Source organism: Colobus angolensis, unplaced genomic scaffold (genome assembly GCF_000951035.1).
Source record: "Colobus angolensis palliatus isolate OR3802 unplaced genomic scaffold, Cang.pa_1.0 Scaffold28, whole genome shotgun sequence".
NCBI classification, from domain to species: domain Eukaryota; kingdom Metazoa; phylum Chordata; class Mammalia; order Primates; family Cercopithecidae; genus Colobus; species Colobus angolensis.
The window spans coordinates 7,621,238-7,640,423 of record NW_012116043.1 but is presented as its reverse complement, the minus strand read 5'-3'; the positions used below and the strand labels follow the sequence as shown (position 1 = coordinate 7,640,423).

General features: G+C 39.0%; 1 protein-coding gene across 1 annotated transcript in view; it reads right to left on the bottom strand.

Moving 5' to 3' along the window:
- The window catches only part of SPPL3 (signal peptide peptidase like 3), a 153,134-nt gene that overhangs the window by 28,835 nt on the left and 105,113 nt on the right, over nucleotides 1-19,186 (bottom strand). The window contains exon 3 of the mRNA XM_011948539.1: nucleotides 406-494. Coding sequence (XP_011803929.1) covers nucleotides 406-484 — 79 coding nt within the window. The 5' untranslated portion in view covers nucleotides 485-494. The remainder of the gene's footprint in view (nucleotides 1-405; nucleotides 495-19,186) is intronic.

Sequence of the window (19,186 nt, the reverse complement as noted above, 5' to 3'; positions counted from 1 at the left end):
CAGGATGGTCTCGATCTCCTGACCTCGTGATCCGCCCGTCTCGGCCTCCCAAAGTGCTGGGATTACAGGCTTGAGCCACCGCGCCTGGCCTACTTTTGCATCTTTCAAAAGATCTAACAGAATGTCGAGTACATGGCAGATCTCAATCTCAATATAAATGTATTAATATTATCAAATCAAGTCACTTCAAATTCAAATCTGTCCATAATAAGCATCAAACATTTTTATTAATGCTATTGGGGTACAATTACATACCATAAAATTCACTCATTTTAAGTAAAATTCAATGATTTTTTTATACCAATCATAAGTCCTTGAACCCAGTAAATTATTAACTGGAGGTACAGAAATAGCCAAATTAAGAAAACTACATGCATAGAAGTTAATTGACATAAAATATCTTACTATTATTGGTGCTGTTGCCATTGAAAGACCCAGAAGAACTATTACTGTCTTTCTCCTTATCTTGATTTTCAAAGTCCATATTAAGGGACCTGTGGAAAAAAATTTTGTAGTTAAGTTGTAGTTTTGCTTACAAAAGAAGCAGGTCAGAAAAGTCATAATATGACAATATTTTTAAATGCCAAGGAATTAGGAAAGAAAAGAAGGTCTCTTTTGAACAACTCTGAAAAATAGCTCGTCACATTTTAAAAAACAATCTTCAGTCCTCCTGATGTGTCAGTTCAAGAGTTTTCCTGACTGCAGATGAAAGCATTCCAAGGCAGCTGAACCTTCCACTCCTATCTCTGAGCATATAATATCCTTAATTACTTCCTTATGATAAAAACCTAGAAGGAGAAATGTCAAAGGGCAAGCACATTTTGAGACTTTTACATACCACACAACTGTCTGCAAAAAGGCTGCATCAATTTACTCTCTCAGCAGTGCATGAGAGCCCTCATTTCCCTACACCCTGTCAGCTGCAATTCAACAACAAAACAAATTTGAGCTGTTCTAGGTACTGGAAGGACAATAAATAGCACACACATGACTGGATCTTATATTCAAGGGGGGAGACATAATAGACCAGAAAAATAAGTTCAATACATAGTGTGTTAATGGCAGGTGCTAAGGAGGAAAAGTAGGAAATGCAGGACTTAGGGTTTGAAATTTTAGACAGGATGGACAGGAAGGCCTCAGTGACAATGACTTCAGAGTCAAGACCTGAAGGAAGTAGTCACTGTCAATCTGGGGAACTAAAAATGGCATGTCATATTGTTCCTTAACCAGTGAACAATGTTGTGTACAAAAGCTTGCTCATTTATTTCTTTTTTTGTGAACTATCTATCCAAGTCCTTAGCTGATTTTCCACTAGTGTTTTCCTGTAAAGAAGGGGTTTGTGGGCCGGGTGCAGTGGCTCATGCCTCTAATCCCAGCACTTTGGGAGCCTCAGGTGGGTGGATCACAAGGTCAGAAGATAAAGACCAGCCTGGCCAACATGGTGAAACCCAGCCTCTACTAAAAATAAAAAATTAGCTGGGCATGGTGGTGCACGCCTGTAGTTCCAGCTACTTGGGAGGCTGAGGCAGAAGAATTGCTTGACCCTGGAAGGTGGAGGTTGCAGTGAGCCGAGATTGTGCCACTGCACTCCAGCCTGGTGACAGAGCGAGAGTCTGTCTCAAAAAAAAGGGGGGGAGAGGGGTTGTGTTTGTTTATCCTAAAGAACTTTCTGTTATGATGGTCTTTATCTGCACTGACAAGTGCTGTGGACATTAGCCACATTATGTGCTCACTGAAATGTGGCTGGTAGGACAGAGGAACTGACTTCTAAAACTACAAAACTTTTAGATAAAAACATATGGTCAATCTTTGTGACCTTGGATGTGGAGTGGATTCTTGGATATGATGTCAAAAACACGAGTAAAAAACAGAAAAACTTAAAAATTTATGTGCTTCAAAGGATACTATCAAAAAAGTCAAAAGACAACCCATAGGATGGGAGAAAATCTTTGCAAATCATGTATCTGATAAGAGACTTGTGTCTAGGATATATAAAGAACTCTTACACCTCAATAATAAGAAGGACAACCTGATTTTAAAATGAACAAAGAATCTGAAGAGACATTTCTTCAAAGAAGACACACAAATAGCCAATGAGCCCATGAAAAGATGTTCAACACCGTCAGTCATTAGGGAAATACAAATCAAAACCACGAGAAACTGGCTGGGAGCAGTGTGCTCATCATGCCTGGAATCCCAGGACTTTGAGGCTGAGGCAAGAGGATCACTTGAGACCCCTGTGGGCAACACAGTGAGACCTTATCTCTATAAAAAATATAAGAATTAGCTGGGTGTGGTGGCATGTGCCTACAGTCGCAGCTACTCAGGATGCTGAGGTAGGAGATCACTCGAGTCCAGGAGGTGAAGGCTGATGGCGGCACTGTACTCCAGCCTGAGCAACAAAGTGAGACATTGTCTCCTGAAAACAAAACAAAACAAAAACAAAAAAACTACCATGAGAAACCACTTCCCACATAGCAAGATGGCTATAATAAAAAAGTCAGATAACTAACTGTTGGCAAGGACACAAGGATGTAAAACTGGAACCTTCATACACTACTAGTGGGAATATGAACTGGTGCAGACACTCTGGAAAACAGAATCTAACCATGTTGACACCCTGACTTAGGAATTCCAATCTCCAGAACTCTGAAAAAATACATTGTTGTTTAAGCCCCAGTCTATGGGTATTTCATGGCAGCCTGCGCTAATGCAAATCAGATTTCATACTTGAATTCTTTTACATGTATTGAGATTTGTTTCAAGTCCCCATATATGGTCTGTATTAGTAAATATTCCACATACACTTGAGAACAGCATGTGTTCTGTTGTTGGATGAAATGTTCTATAAATGCCAATTAGGTCACACTGATTAAGAGTATTGTTGAAATCCACTGTATCTTTGATTTTCTGCCTACTTATTCTATCAATTATTGAGAGTGGAACCGAATCTTCAGCTATATTTATGGATTTATTTCTCCTTGGAGTTCTCTCAGTTTTTGCTTCATGTATTTTGAAGATCTTTTATTAGATACATAAACATTTATGATTGTTATATTCTCTTGCTTAATTGACCCCTCTGTCATTACAAAATAACCTTCTTGTCTGTGGCAGTATTCTTTACTCTGAAAGCTGCTTTGTCTTATATTAATACAGCCATTCCAGCTTTCTGTAGATGAGTATAAGCAGTGTGTGTCTTTTCCCAACCTTTTACTTAAAAAAAAATTTTTTTTTAAATTTTAACCACTAGACAACAGGGATTAACCTTTTTTGGCTTTATATATATACACATATATATACATATATGTGTATATATATATATACGTATATATATATATATATATATGTATTTTTTTTTTTTGAGGCGGAGTCTTGCTCTGTCGCCCAGGCTGGAGTGCAGTGGCCGGATCTCAGCTCACTGCAAGCTCCGCCTGCTGGGTTCACGCCATTCTCCTGCCTCAGCCTCCCAAGTAGCTGGGACTACAGGCGCCCGCCACCTCGCCCGGCTAGTTTTTTGTATTTTTTAGTAGAGACGGGGTTTCACTGTGTTAGCCAGGATGGTCTCGATCTCTTGACCTCGTGATCCGCCCGTCTCGGCCTCCCAAAGTGCTGGGATTACAGGCTTGAGCCACCGCGCCTGGCCTTGGCTTTATATTTATAGTGTGCTTCTTATAAGCAGCATATATTTGGGTCTTGCTTTTTTATTCAATCTCACAATTGCTGTTTTACTTATTTTTACTTTTTTTAGACAGAGTCTCCCTCTGTCACCCAGGCTGGAGTGCAATGGCATGGTCTTGGCTCACTGCAACCTCCGCCTCCTGGGTTCAAGCAATTCTCCTGCCTCAGCCTCCCAAGTAGCTGGGACTACAGGCGCATGCCACCACACCTCACTAATATTTATATTTTTAGTAGAGACGGGGTTTCACTATGTTGGCCAGGTTGGTCTTGAACTCCTGACCTCATGATTCGCCTGCCTTGGCCTCCCAAAGTGCTGGGATTAGAGGGGTGAGCCACTACACCTGGACAACTGCTGTTTTAAAGAGGTGTGTAGAACAATTTCATTGAATGTGATTAGTGATACAATTAGGTTTGAGACTATCATCTTACTATTTGTTTCCTACTTGTCTTATTTCCCCTTAACCTGACTTCATTTGGATTAATATAGTATTTTTTATGATCCAATTTGATCTCCCTTTGTTGTCTTATGAGCTGTAACTCTTTGCTCTTTAATTTTAGTGGCTGCTGTAGAGTTTATAGTATACATCTTTGACACAGTCTACCTTCCAGTTACATTGTAACATTCATGTATAGCATAAACAGCTTACAATAGTTTATATTTCCTTCCAACTTTTGTGCTACTGTGGCCATGCATTTAACTCTTACATGTTATCTCATAAACCTCACAATATATTATTTTTATGTCATCAATTTCATTCATTCATCCATCCATCCATCCATCCATCCATCCATCCATTCATTCATTCATTCATTCATTCATTCATTCATTCATTCATTGTCTCACTATGTTGCCCAGGCTGGTCTCAAACATCTAGGCTTGAGCAATCAATCCTGTTTCAACCTGCCAAGTAGCTGGGATTACAGGCACATACCACTGTGCCCAGCTCCAGTCAATTATCTTTTACACAGCAGTAAATAAGAAAAAAACTTTTATTGATGCATTTTCATTTCTGGTGATCTTAACTCCCTTGGGTAAATATAGATTGACAGCTGATACCATTTTTGCTCTGCTCAAAAGAGTTCCTTTAACACTTTTTTAGTGTAAGATGGCTGGTGATGTGATGAATTCTTTCAGGTAGTGTATGGTGTGTCAGAAAACATCTTCACTTTGCCTTCATTTTTAAAAGATATTTTAGCTATAGAATTTTACAGTGAGTTTTTTCTTCCTGTACTTTAAAGCTACTGTTAACACTGACTTTTCACTTGTATTTTCAAATCTGACATCATCCTCATCTTTTCTCCTCTGTACCTAACATGCTTTTTTTGCCCCCACTGGCTGCCTTGAGGATTTTCTTTCACAGCTCATTTTGAGCTACTGATTATGTGTCTTGATGTAGTTTTCTTCATGTTTTTTGTGCTTGGGGTTCATTAAGCTTTTTGAATCTGCAGATTATAGTTATCATCAAATTTAGAAAAAACCTGGCCATTATTTCTTCATGTATTATTCTGTCCCTCCCTTTCTTCTCTTCTTTCAGGGACTCCATTACCCATATAGTAGGCCACTGGAGGTTTCTTTCTAATGTTCAATGATATCTCCATTATGCTCTTTTCATGTTTAAAAAAATTATTCTTTTCTGTACTTCATTTTGAATAATTTCTATTGCTGGGCCTTCAAGTTCACTAATCTTTTCTTCAGCAATGTCTAATTGCTGTTATTCCCATCCAGTGTATTTTTCATCTCAGACATTGTTGTCTTGATTTCAGAAAGTTTGATTTGGTTCTTCTTTATAATCTCCACATATTGGCCAGGTGCAGTGGTTCATGACTGTAATCCCAGCACTTTGGGAGGCTGAGGTGGGTGGATCTCTCAAGGCCAGGAGTTCGAAACCAGCCTGGCCATCTCTACTGAAAATACAAAAATTAGCCAGGCGTGGTGGCGCACACCTATAGTCCCAGCTACTTGGGAGGCCGGAGAATTGCTTGAACCTGGGAGGTGGAGGTTGCAGTGAACTGAGATCACGCCACTGCACTCCAGCCTGGATGACAGAGCAACTCTGTCTCAAAAAATAAAATAAAATAAAAATAACCTCCATGTATCTAACTTTTTGTATATATGGAATACAAGTATATCTGTTTTGATGTTATGCTAACATCTGTGGCAGTTCTGGGTCAGTTTTTATTGACGGAGTATTTTCCTTATCCTGGGTCATGTTTTCCTTTTTTGCCTGTCTGATCATCTCTGCATGCATGCTAGGCATTGTAAATTTTACCTTATCTAAATATTTTTTATTCCTATTAATTTTGAGCTTTGATCAGGGATGCTGTTAGATACCTGGCTTTAACTGATTTTTGTTTCCATGATTTGTTAGGTGGGTCTGAAGCAGTGCTCAGTCTAGGGTAATTATTCTCTATCATTGAGGCAAGATCTCAGTACTCTATCCAATGCCAAATGAATTGTAAGTTTTTCCAATCAGGCTTTTGGAAACAGGTACTCTCCCTTCTAATCCTTTCACATTATTCTTTCCTCCACCTTAGGTGATTTCCACATATGCATACACTAATTAATACTGTGATGAGGCTGAGTGCGGTGGTTCACGCCTGTAATCCCAGCACTTTGAGAGGCCGAGGCGGGCAAATCACGAGGTCAGGAATTCGAGACCAGCCTGGCCAACATGGTGAAACCCTGTCTCTACTAAAAATACAAAAATTAGCCAGGCATGATGGTGGGTACCTGTAATCCTAGCTACTCAGGAGGCTGAGGCAGGAGAACCGCTTGAACCTGGGAGGCGGAGGTTGCAGTGAGGGGAGATTGTGCCACTGCACTCCAGCCTGGGCGACAGAGTGAGACTCCAACTCAAAACAAACAAACAAACAAACAAACAACAAACAAAAAAACTGTGATGAATGTTCAAGGAGTCTGTGTAGATCTCTGTGCTTTCTCATTTTGCAGCTCACTTTTCTTTTCTACTCTGTTCTATTATCTCTAGCTGCCTCTCGCCATCTCTTTGGACTCTCAGTTCCATCTCTTCAACTTAGGAAATCTTTCTCTCTGCACCATGACTGGAAACTATCTTAAGACAGTATGATGGGAAAACTATTCCTCAACTCTCAGAAATACTGTCCTTTGCTGTCTGATGAAAAATATCTTGAAAACTGCTGTGTTATGAGGTTTACATGTTTTTTATTGTTTTTAAAGTTGCTTCAGGTGGGATGGTAATTCAGTCTCTGTTCCTCTATCTTGGCTGGAAGTACAAGTGGCTCTAGGTAGTTCTTTTAAATAGGTCCTGAACTGGGCAGATTTTTAAGTGAAGGAAAAGGCCTTTTAAAATTTGTTCATGTCTTTAAAAGTCCCTGGGGGTACGAAACATTGATAAATTTTATCCCTGTCTTTAGGAAAGGAGAGGATCCTAAAATGAAGAGGTAGGTCATAATTCTTCCTGGAAGAAACTTAACCAAATGATTGGGCTCAGGTCACACTGATCATGCTCTTAACTTCGTAGTTTCCCACGTCTATGACTCAAAATTTCTTGCTGGATTCGAAAGACTCACCCCTCTACTAACAGCCTGACTCTAGCTGCCACTCTTGTTTCCTGTACTTTCAGGCACTGTCTACAACTCCCTTATCTGTTACCGGTACTGAGGAAGCCTCAATTAAAATGGGAGGTCTGGGTAGGATAATCTATGGCGTAGGGACTGGTTAGTTACATGTCACCCTGTTCTCATATACATTTGGCCAATGAACTGTTTAACAAACTGTTCCACTGGAGGGCAGCCCCAGTGGGTGACAATTCCCCAGCAGGACCAAAACATGATGACTTTTAGATGTAGTGGACTCCCTGAAACATGGTTAAGACTCCTTCTGAAATATGGTCAGGGGTCTGACATGTTGGCTTTCCTTTGGGTTTTTTTATTTTTAAAAAGCCTTGGATTTTAGATGATTCATATATAGTATTTGAGACATTATATTTGGGACCTAAACTCTAGGGTTGGTGATGCATTTAATGGGAACGTCTCTGCAGTTTCTGCAGTCAATGGAACGTGAAGACTGCTCCTTCCCTGTGGGCATGCTTTGGAAAGAATGTATTAATTTAAACTGAGTTTTTCAAATTCACTTATGAATGGAGTAACAATAACTACACTTGTTATGTTCTGTTTCACAGAATCTGGTGACAGCAGGTTAAATTTGCAGGAATTTTTATCTACATCTCTACTCTTGGGGCTATACAGACTGCCAGCTTCTCTTACTTTTTCTGTTGGCATTATATCGCTATTCTGGATTGGAAGGTTGCCAGTCATCTCTTTGGTTTAACCCTAGGCACAGCTGTACAGAGCCTCATAAGACTGGGTGAGTGAGAATAGGTGCTGAGAACCCCCCGCGGGACAGGATGAAGGGTTATATAACTCTATTTCAATTTGTTATTAGTTGAGAACTATTTATAACTCCATCCTGGATGTTTTAAGGCAAGATTTCCCTGTTTTTTCAAATACAGCTGCTCCCTGACTTACGATGGGGTTATATCCCAATGAACCCAGGCAAGCTGAAAATCTCAAGTTCAAAATGCATTTAATATTCATACATCTAACCTACTGAACATCATAGTTCAGCCCAGCCTACCTTAAACGTGCTCAGAACATGTACATTAGCATACAGTTGGGCAAAATCATCTAACACAAAGGCCTGTTTTGTAATATAGTGCTGAATATTTCCAGTTACTGAATACTGTACACTGAGAGTGAAAAACAGAATGGTTGTATGGGTACTTGAAGTACGGTTTCTACTGAAATCATACTGCCTTTCTACTGAAATCATACTGCCTTTGTACCATCGTAACGTGGAAAAATCTTAAGTCAAACCATCATTAAGTCAAACCATTGGTAAGTTGGGGACCTTCTGTAGCAGAAAGTAGTGGTCAACTTCAAACCAGTTTTAGCTGGTCCATTTTTTTAAGCATCTAACTGACAAGAACTGTGTAGCAGGGGCAGGAAAGCCTTAGGCAGGAATGAGGTACTATCGGATGGTGGGGCAGGGTGGAGGAGTGGTAGGGAGAGCAAGCATTCTTCTTAGTTCTCCGTGTAATCAGAAAACCTTCAATTTCTTGCTGCCTCAAATAAGCTTAGCTAAAATCAAGCCTTGTTTGGTTGTTAGCAGCAGACCATGGGTCACCACTGCACAAAACAGAAATGGGGCTAAATGAGTTAGTAGGGCCTTACCTATTAGCTCAAGCTGGGAAGATTCATATCTTCCAGTTTTATAAAACAAGATTAAAGGGCCTGGGCTCAGCAGATCCCATGCCTCTATGACTGGGGTCTGGTAATGTTACTCACACTGCACAGCTGACCGCAAACTTAAGCTATTTAAATAAAGTCTTTGCAGAAGACTCTGCCTCTAGAGCTATCCAGGACTATTTTCAATTATAGACCTTTAACTTAGCTTATTTGGTAATTTAATAAGTGCATAGACATCAGATTGCTAGGCTGGACCTAGAACAGCAGTTTGTTGCATCTTCATAGAAGACTACTCTTCATTCTCTTCCATCCTGACCTGCCTTCACAATCTTGTTATTGCTATACAGTAACATATAATATGATGTTAATATAATGTTATAAATATACATTCCATCCAAATTGCATCCTGGATATTTGCAAGTCTAGGTACTGAAATCAATGTTTAGGTCAGGTGTTGTAGCTCATGCCTGTAATCCTAGCACTTTAGGAGGCTGAGGCTGGTGGATCACCTGAGGTTAGAAGTTCGAGACCAGCCTGGCCAACATGGCGAAACCCTGTCTCTACTAAAAATACAAAAGTTAGCTGGGCCTGGTGGCGCACACCTGTAATCCCAGCTACTCAGGAGGCTGAGGCAAGAGAACTGCTTGAACCTGGGAGGTGGAGGTTACAGTGAGCTGAGATCACACCACTTCACTCCAGCCTGGGCAAAAGAACGAAACTTGATCTCAAAACAAAAAACAAAACAAAACAAAAGAAATCAATGATGAAATGATCAACAGGACTTGAGCTATGGCTTTTTCATCACAGACAACCATTTACCATCACAGAAAAAAAATCCATCTAAATTATAGCATATTATATGCTTTTTTTTGTCTTTTCATCAACTAGGACTCAACAGGAAGTAGTTATGGGTCAAGGTGTAGGAGGTAAACAAATGTCCAATTATTGATACTTACATAGAACCTATACTAAGAAAGACAGACTAAGAATCTGGGGAGGAAGAGACAGTCTCGGACTCAGCAGCTGAGAGTCCAGAGGGTTAAAGTGATAATAGTTGAGCTTGATTGAGCTCATACTGTCAGGTACTATGTTAGGTGCTTTACAGGCAAGGTTTCTTTTGATTCATAGAAAAACTCCATGAGTGGGGTAACCACAAATCCCAACTTATGCCTGCTGCCCTGGCAAAATTATGAAGAAAACAAAAATATTTCACCCAAAAATATATTTCTTTGACATATTTCAGATGGCTTTCAGAAGGGCTGAAAATACAAGAATAGCTGAGAGAAGCTGTGTGGGGTAGGTTTGCATCTGTAGAGAAAACATACATTGATGCGGCTGAGGCATTTATCTGAGGCCCTACCTTATCCAGACATAGGAAAGATTAATTGAGAGTCTGACACCTTAGAAGGTCAGAAAGAAACATATTCCATCTATTCTCTCTCAGGGCTGCGACCTGTGAGGTTTCATCTACATGACAGGACCACCTGTGCGAGCTGGGCCTCCTCTTCTCTCTCCCATAACCTGTCTCACCACCATAACCTGATTTACCACCATAATCTGTCTTGCCACACTCCAAGCCCTCATTCTTTCTGTAACCTCAAGGTAGTATAAAAGCATCAGCCATCTGGCCTTTTTTCTTTGTTTTGAGATCTTATATTGTGTAAGACTTTTGTGCGCATTAACAAATCTATGCCTCTTCTATTAATCTGCTATTTGTCAGTTGATATTTCAGCGAGGATTCAGAGGGCACACAGGAAGTTTTCCCTTGGCCCTGTTACACAACTAATGGGCTCACTGCTTGATGCGCTACATCTTTCCACATCAGTACATACTGCTTTTTCCATAAAAACAAACCAAAAAACCTATTTCTCCCCAAGTAAACTTGATCTGGTATCATTTTTAGATGAGCTGCACATATGCCATCTTACTACAGAGAAATATTAAGACCAGGAGCCTTTACAGGTGAATGATACAGTTTAGCCTTGAACTGGGTGAGGTCCAGATGGCCACTGACCCTGTCAGCTAATTAGTGTCAGATAGAATGACAACTCATCAACATTCTTCAACTTTCAATTGGGTGTAAGTATAAATTCCAGTTTGGTGTTTTGGACACTTTGATGTACATTTCACATGAAGTTTATTACAGACACTATATCAAGAAGTAGGTTAATATTCTGTGAGTGCCTTAATAAGGTTTTAGAGTGGCTGAGGTAGAGATCTGGTTATATTTGCCGCAAATTTGTTTCAGGGTAGAATTCAGTTGCAACAAACAGAACTTTAGGAAATCAGCTACTCATTTCTTTATGTCCTAGAGTGGATTAAAAAGGATTTTCTGAGGAAGATTCTAGGCCTGCCTTTGGGAACTTCCACCGCCTGCCTCAGGACAAGGGGAAACATGGGCTTCTATTTAGGTATTGTTAGGTTCCTTGGTTCTGATAAAAATACGAATGCACCATGAGTGCTGTTAAGACAACTAGGTCTGTATTTAGCTGGCAAAAGAGTACATTTCTGGGCTGCTGCATATATGTGTGTGTGTGTGTGTGTGTGTGTATATATATATATGTATATATTTTTTCTTTTTTGAGATGCAGTCTCACTCAGTTTGTGGCCCAGGTTGGAGTGCAGTGGCGCAATCTCGGCTCACTGCAACCTTTGCCTCCCAGTTCAAGCGATTCTCCTGCCTCAGCCTCCTGAGTAGCTGGGATTACAGGCATGCACCAACACGCCTGGCTAATTTTTGTATTTTGGGTAGAGACAGAGTTTCGCCATGTTGGCCACGCTGTTCTTGAACTCCAGATCTCACGTGATCCTCCCACCCTGGCCTCCAAAAGTGCTGGGATTACAGGCATGAGCCACGGTGCCTGGTCTGCTACCAATATTTACTAACAGATCAACATTCAAGAATAATCAGTTTAAGAATTAACAGCCCATTCACTTCTCCAGATATCCCAAAATATAACCTTAGATCACGCTTAGCAACAAGCTGGTTATCTAAACCACAACATCCTGTTGCCCACTGTGCACCTTCAATTTTGGCAAAACTGCTTTTGCTAAAACACATTTTCATGCAATACCACCAATTTATATTGAAGGTACTATAATTTATTCAACATTTATTTGAATGCCTACTGTGAAATGAATGAAACTTAACGTTATATCCTCTTTACGAAGGTCTTTAGGATAAAAGTCTGTCTGATCTTAAGGTCAAGAACAGTTGCAATTCACCTGAATAACTGGGTTCTTCTGATTGAAGGAAACTGAGAGAGTTTTACATTCTTTCTTTTTAAAGCTGGCTCCTACAAACCTTATGGTGGTCCTTGTGAACCACTAATAACAAGGGTGCTAGCATTATGGTATGCATTTTTACATTTTTTTTTTTGGCTCTATTTTGTCTCCACTCATACTTTTACTTTTCTTTGGCCCCATTTTAATTTGCCTTGAAGTAACTTGCAAAAGTTAGTACATGCTCTGAAATCTTTGGAACAGGGCAGTGCAGAGCACAAATAAACAATTGTAGGAAGCAAAATGGAGGTGGGAGCGTATCAGTTTATTGAAAGCTATACTTGTTCATCTATTTGCATTCCGATACCTGAGGACACTGTGAATACTGGAGGAGAAAAGCAAATGGAAATTTTTACCCTTCATATTTTAAGAATATTTTTTTCTCAGCTCCAGAATGGAGTGAAAATAAGGAAAAAATATTTAATTTACAAAAAATTTTGAAAAGAATGTGTTTTTTGATAATCCTACTACTGGAAGTGAGTACAATGAAGGGGGGACTCACTGATTCAAAGTAAACACTATATGGTTAAACTTAGGTTAAGTTAAATATGTGTTCCTAGAAAACTTAACAGTGGTTTTATAAATTGAACATTTAATAGTGAATTGATGAAATTCTTAAATATAAAAAAAACTTGTCTACATATGTTGCAATGGACAAAATCATTTCCTACATCATCTAAAAAGTTCAGGCTTCTGTGTATGATGGAATGACAAAAAGGGTAGCTCAAAAGATAAACACATTACACACAATTAGAACATCATGACACTTGTGAACCACAGTGACACTTGTTCTAGTGAACCTGGTCTAACTACAATTATATGCACTTAGAATGAAGGGCATCACAATCCTATCAAGTATAGTTCTTAGTAAAGAACTCAGTCAGTATCTCTGCAGGCTTACTAACCTGATGTTGTCTTCCTAGAGCAGGCTTGGGTATAAGTAAAGAACTGAGTATCTCTGCAGGCTTACTATCCTGATGTTGTCTTCCTAGAGTAGGTTTGGTTATAAGTAAATGAACTGCTCTCACTACCTAAGAAAGCATTGGTAGGTGCTTGCCTTTATAAAAAAGGAAATAGTAACTCTAGAGTTATAAAACAAATGACCAAAACTAACTCAAGAAAATCTAAATAGCCTCTTTTGAACAATGTTAAGACAGAAACTGTTGCTAAAGAGGAATATTTTATAAAAGTCAGTACCTCAAGAAATAGATAACAATCATAAACATACAGAAAGTGAAAAGACAAACCCAGAGGCACTTATAAAAAACCTATTTTCGCAATAAAGAAAGAACTCTCAAAATTCAACAACAAGAAGAAAATCTAATTTAAAAATGGGCAAAAGAGTTGAAAAGACACCAAGGAAGAAGAGACATAGATGGTAAATGGGCACATGAAAAGATGCTCAACATCAGTATGCATGAAGAAAATGCAAACCAAAATTATAGTGAGACACAACTTCATACCCACCAGAACAGCCGAATAGCTATAATCATAAAGACAGACAATAACAAGTGTTGGTGAAGAAGTGGAGAAATTGGAACCTTCATACATTGCTAGTGGGAATGTAAAACAGCATAGCTGCCTTGGAAAACAGAAGCATTTCTTAAAATGTTAAGACAAGAGTTACCATCAGACCCAGCAATTCTGCTACTAGATATCTGCTTGAGGGCAATAAATATGTTATGTCCACACAAACCTGTACACAAATGTTCACAGTAATATTACTCATAAAAGCCAAAAAAGGGCAACAACCCAAATGTCCATCAACCAATGAATGGAAAAACAAAAAAGAATATTATTCAGCAATAAAAAGGAATGAAATACTGGTAACATGCCACAACACGGATGAACTTCAAAAACACTATGCTAAGTGAAAGAAGCTAGTAACAAAAGGTCACATACTGTACGAATCCACTTATACGAGAGGTCCAGAATAGGCAAATCTATAGAGATAAAAGCTAGATTCATGGTTGCCTAGGGCTGGTGGGTAGGGAAAGAGGAATGGGAATGACTGCTAACTGGTATAAATTTTCTTTTGGGATAATGTGCCAAAATTGGATTACAGTGATGGCTGCACAATTTTGTAAATATACTAAAATCCACTTAATTGTATACTTTAAGTGACCAAACTGTATGGTATTTATATCTCAATAAAGCTGTTAAAACATACTACATTAACAGAATGGACAAAAACCACAGGATCATCTCAATAGAGGCATGAACACACATGATAAAATCCAATACCCATTCATAATAAAACTCTCCACAAACTAGAAATAAAAGAAATTTCCTCAACCTGATAAAGGGCATTTATGAAAAATGTACAACTACATACTTAATGGGAAATGCTTTCCCTGAAGATTAGGAACAGGGCAAGGATGGATGTGTGCCTTTGACACTCCTATTCAACACTGTACAAGAAGGGAGAAAAAGATAAAAAGACAGTCTTTCAGAATTCAAACAAGTAGCAAAACTGTCTTTATTTGCAGACCACATCATCCTATGTGCAGAAAATTCTAAGGAATCATAGACAAAAAACTACCAGCACTAATAAATGAGTTCAGCAAAGCTACAGTATTTGAGGTGAATACACATCAATTGTAGTTCTATATACTTAGCAATGAACAATCCAAAACGAAGAAAAAAATTCATCAAAAATAACATCAAAAAGTAAAAAAATACTTATGAATAAATTTAACAAAATAGTGGAAGCCTTGCACACTGAAAACTACAAAACGCTATTAATATAAATTAAAGAATATCTAAAGTATCTAAATTAAAGAATATCTAAATAAACAGAGACACATTCCACATTCATGGATAGGAAGTGATCATCATTAAGATAGCAATTTTCCTCAAACTGATCTACAGATTCACAATGCCTACTGAAATCCCTGCGGGCTTTTTTTTTTTTTCTGGGTAGAAACTGACCAGCTGAACCTAAAATTTATATGGAAATGTAAAGGATCCAGAGTAGCCAGACAAATTTGTAAAAGAACAACACTTACTTTAAAGGCTACAACAATCAAGACACTGGCACTGGCATAAGAAGACACATACAGACCAGACCTAGTAACTATCTATACTTTTATGGTCGATTTTTTTTTTTTTTTTTTAAAAGAGACAGTGTCTTGCTATGTTATTCTGGCTTGAGTGCAGTGGTGCGATCATAGTTCACTGTAACCCCAAACATCTGGGACTCAGGTGATCCTCCCACCTGAGCTCCTGAGTCACTGGGGTTACAGGTGCATGCCACCATGTCAACAACGCATTTCTGACAATGGTGCCAAGGTAATTCAATGGGTAAGTATAGTCTTTTCAACAAATGGTACTGGGACAACTGGATAACCACATTTATAAAGATGAAATTAAATTTGTACCTCATGCCATACACAAAACTTAACTCAAAATGAATCATAAATGTAAGAAGCAAAACTGTAAAACTTAAAGAAAACGGAGGAGAGCCGGGCGCAGTGGCTCACGCCTGCAATCCCAGCATTTTGGGAGGCTGAGGCGGGCGGATCACGAGGTCAGGAGATCAAGGCCATCCTGGCTAACAGGGTGAAAACCCGTGTCTACTAAAAATTACAAAAAATTAGCCGGGCATGGTGGCAGGTGCCTGTAGTTCCAGCTACTTGGGAGGCTGAGGCAGGAGAATGGCGTGAACCCGGGAGGTGGAGCTTGCAGTGAGCCGAGATCACGCCATCTTTAAAAAAAAAAAAAAAAAGAAAGAAAAAAGAAAAAAAAAGAAAACGTAGGAGAAAATCCTTGTACCCATGTGCCAATTTACCAGTTTCACATTTTATGAATCATGCTTTTGGCACATCACCAAAAGCATGATCCATAAAATGTGAAATTGGTAAACTGGCTTTAACAAAATTAAAAGTTTATATTCCAACGGACACTATTAAGAAAATGAGAAGGCAAGCCAGAGAAGAAAAATTTAAGAGTTGCAAATCATATGACTGAGAGAGAATTTTTGACTACACATTTCACCAAAGAAGATAAACAGATGGTTAATGAGCAAAGGAAAACATGCTCATCAACTTTTCAACATCCTAATATCAGGGAAATAATACAACCCAAACCGCTATGAGATACCACTTCACACCTTACTACTAGAATGGCTATAATAAAAGACAACGTGTTTCAGAAAGCCCTTACCTGTGTACTGAAGGGTACACTAAAAATGGTTTAAATGGTACATTTTGTGTTATATATACTTTACCATAATAAAAAACAGCCCTTACCGATTGAAAAGAAAAAGGGAGGCCGGGCTCGGTGGCTCATGCCTGGAATTCCAGCACTTTGGGAGGCTGAGGCGGGCAGATCACGAGGTCAGGAGTTCGAGACCACCCTGACCAACGTGGAGAAACACCGTCTCTACTAAACATACAAAAATCAGCCGGGCATGGTGGCACATACCTGTAATCCCAACTACTCAGGAGGCTGAGGCAGGAGAATCGCTTGAATCTGGGAGGCAGAGGTTGCGCTGAGCCGAGATGGCGCCACTGCACTCCAGCCTGGGCAACAAGAGCGAAACTCCGACTCAAAAAAAAAAAAAAAAAAGGAAAAGAAAAAGGGAAAGGTGGTGAACTCAGCAGGAAAAAAAAAAAAAAACCAAAAATATCTTCCCACAAAGAGAAGCCCAGCTTTAGATGGCTTCACTGGTGAATCCTATCAAACATTTAAAGACAAAATTACATAAATCTCTTCCATAAAACACCAACTTATTCAGTGAGTTCAATTTAAATGTATAATTAAAGGCATCATGATTTACTTTTTGCAGAAATGCCTTATTAAAGTAAAAAAGATAAAAGGTTCTGAGTTAGAGGTCCTGAAAACTGTTCTCAATCCAGACTTGTAACCAATTGGTTGTGTAATCTTTGTCAAGTTACATCAACATTTTCACTTTGGGCTTCGGTTTCTTAGTTTCTTTTTTTTGTTGTTGTTGTTGCCAGGGTCTCACTCCGTTACCTAGGCTGGAGTGCAGTGGTATGATCACCGCTCACTGCAACCTCCGCCTCCTGGCCTCAAGTATTCCTCCCAGCCTCCTGGGTAAGTGGGATGACAGGCATGCGCCACTACGCCCAGCTAATTTTTGCATATTTAGTAGACGGGGTTTCACCATGTTACCCACCCTGGTCTTGAACTCCTGGACTCAGGGCATCTGCCTGCTTCAGCCTCCCTAAGTGCTGGATCACAGGTGTGAGGGACCACGCCTGGCCAGTTTCCTCATTTGTAAACAGGGAGGTTCACCAGATAAATCCTTTCTTCCTATATAATTCTATGATACATTTACTACATAAAATTTGGTTTAAAACTTGCTCAATCCTAAAATGATACAGCCCTTCAGAAAACAATAATATGCAGTAAGAGGCATTTCATACTCTGTTGAAGTATTTCCACTTCTGGATATTTATCTTGGTGATATAATTCAATAAAAGCAAATAATCCATAAAGCTATCATCACTGTAAGAGCCCACTTGTCCAACAAGAGTGGAATAAGATGAGTAACACAAAGAAATGCCAAATTACTAAAACAGTATGAAGATAATTTGTAGAAAATATTTGTCTGATGCAAATAATCAGAATATAAATGATTTCAACTATGAAAATGTATACAGTACATAAACATACGCCAAATGGAAGGTAGTCTGCACTACTCAAAGTAGTATTAGGGTTGTGAGTCTAAAGATGGCTTCTTCTGTGTTTAATTGCAAAGTCTTTTGAAATGTTAATGCATTATACACTCAAAGGGGAAAAAATCAGATACTTGTCTACAGGGTAGAGATGAAAAATATCAAGATCACATTGAGAAGGTTCTAAGTTCCTCTGGTTTGATTAATGCTTCCTGAGAGTGGTTATGAATCTGGAGTTCTCAGTAGACATCTCAGTGATTAAAACTTTGGTTGGTGTGTACTGAAATTACCCACAATATTTTACTTGTTTTACTCAGTATTGAGGTAAAGACTGCAAGTCTGTGATTTTATAAAGTAGCTATTAAAATTCAGATACAATACTGCATAGTTCAAAATCTTTATGCCTGGGTATTTCACTTATCCCTATTACTACTTTTGAAGTTCTCAACTTATAATTCCTCAAGCAGCATTTTTGGTAGGTTCATCAACCACTAACCTATTTGAGTTATACAACCATTAAAGTTCTTCTCGACTGAAAATAGTGGAAAGGGGGAGTGTGTATCTAGTGTCTATATTTTCCCTCCTATTCCTACGGCTGCCTGCTGGGATGAGAACCTCAGCAGGATCTAGTCTCAGCATCTCCAAGGTTATCAGAGAGAATACCCGGTAATGCTACAACACACAACCCTAATAATTGTAAGATGAACCATATGAAATTGTTTCTGTGGGCCGAAATATTAATAGTCAACCATCAGCAATTTTGTATGGCTCAATCTTGGATGTCAAGCCTTTGGATTAAGAAAAATATGATGTACATTTCCATAAGGACATAATCTACTTACAAGCATTTTAGGACAACATAAACTTTTTTTTTTTTTTTTTTGAGACATAGTCTGGCACTGTTGCCCAGGCTGAAGTGCAGCAGTGTGATCATAACTCATTGTATCCTCAATCTCCAGAAGAAGGAGAAGTGCTCCTTCTTCTGCCGCAGCCTCCTGAGTAGCTGGGACCACAGGCACTACCACCAAGGCTGATTAATGCCTTTAAAAAATATTTTTTGTAGAGACGGGTCTTGCTATGTTGCCCAGGCTAGTTTTGAACTCCTGGGCTCAAGCAATCCTCCTGTCTCAGCTTCCCAAAGTGCTGGATATAGGCATACGGCACTGTGCCCGGCCAAAGATTAAGAACTTTATTAGCATCCTGGGTATAGTTTTACTTCGGTTTCCCTGGTCTTCATAAGCCTACCACAGGTTTGCAACTATACTTTGATTTTTGGTTGGGCAGGAAAAAAAAAAAAAAAAAAAAACATGAAATGTTCTCTTTGTCATTTTATTACATGGATATTCAGTATTCAGTAA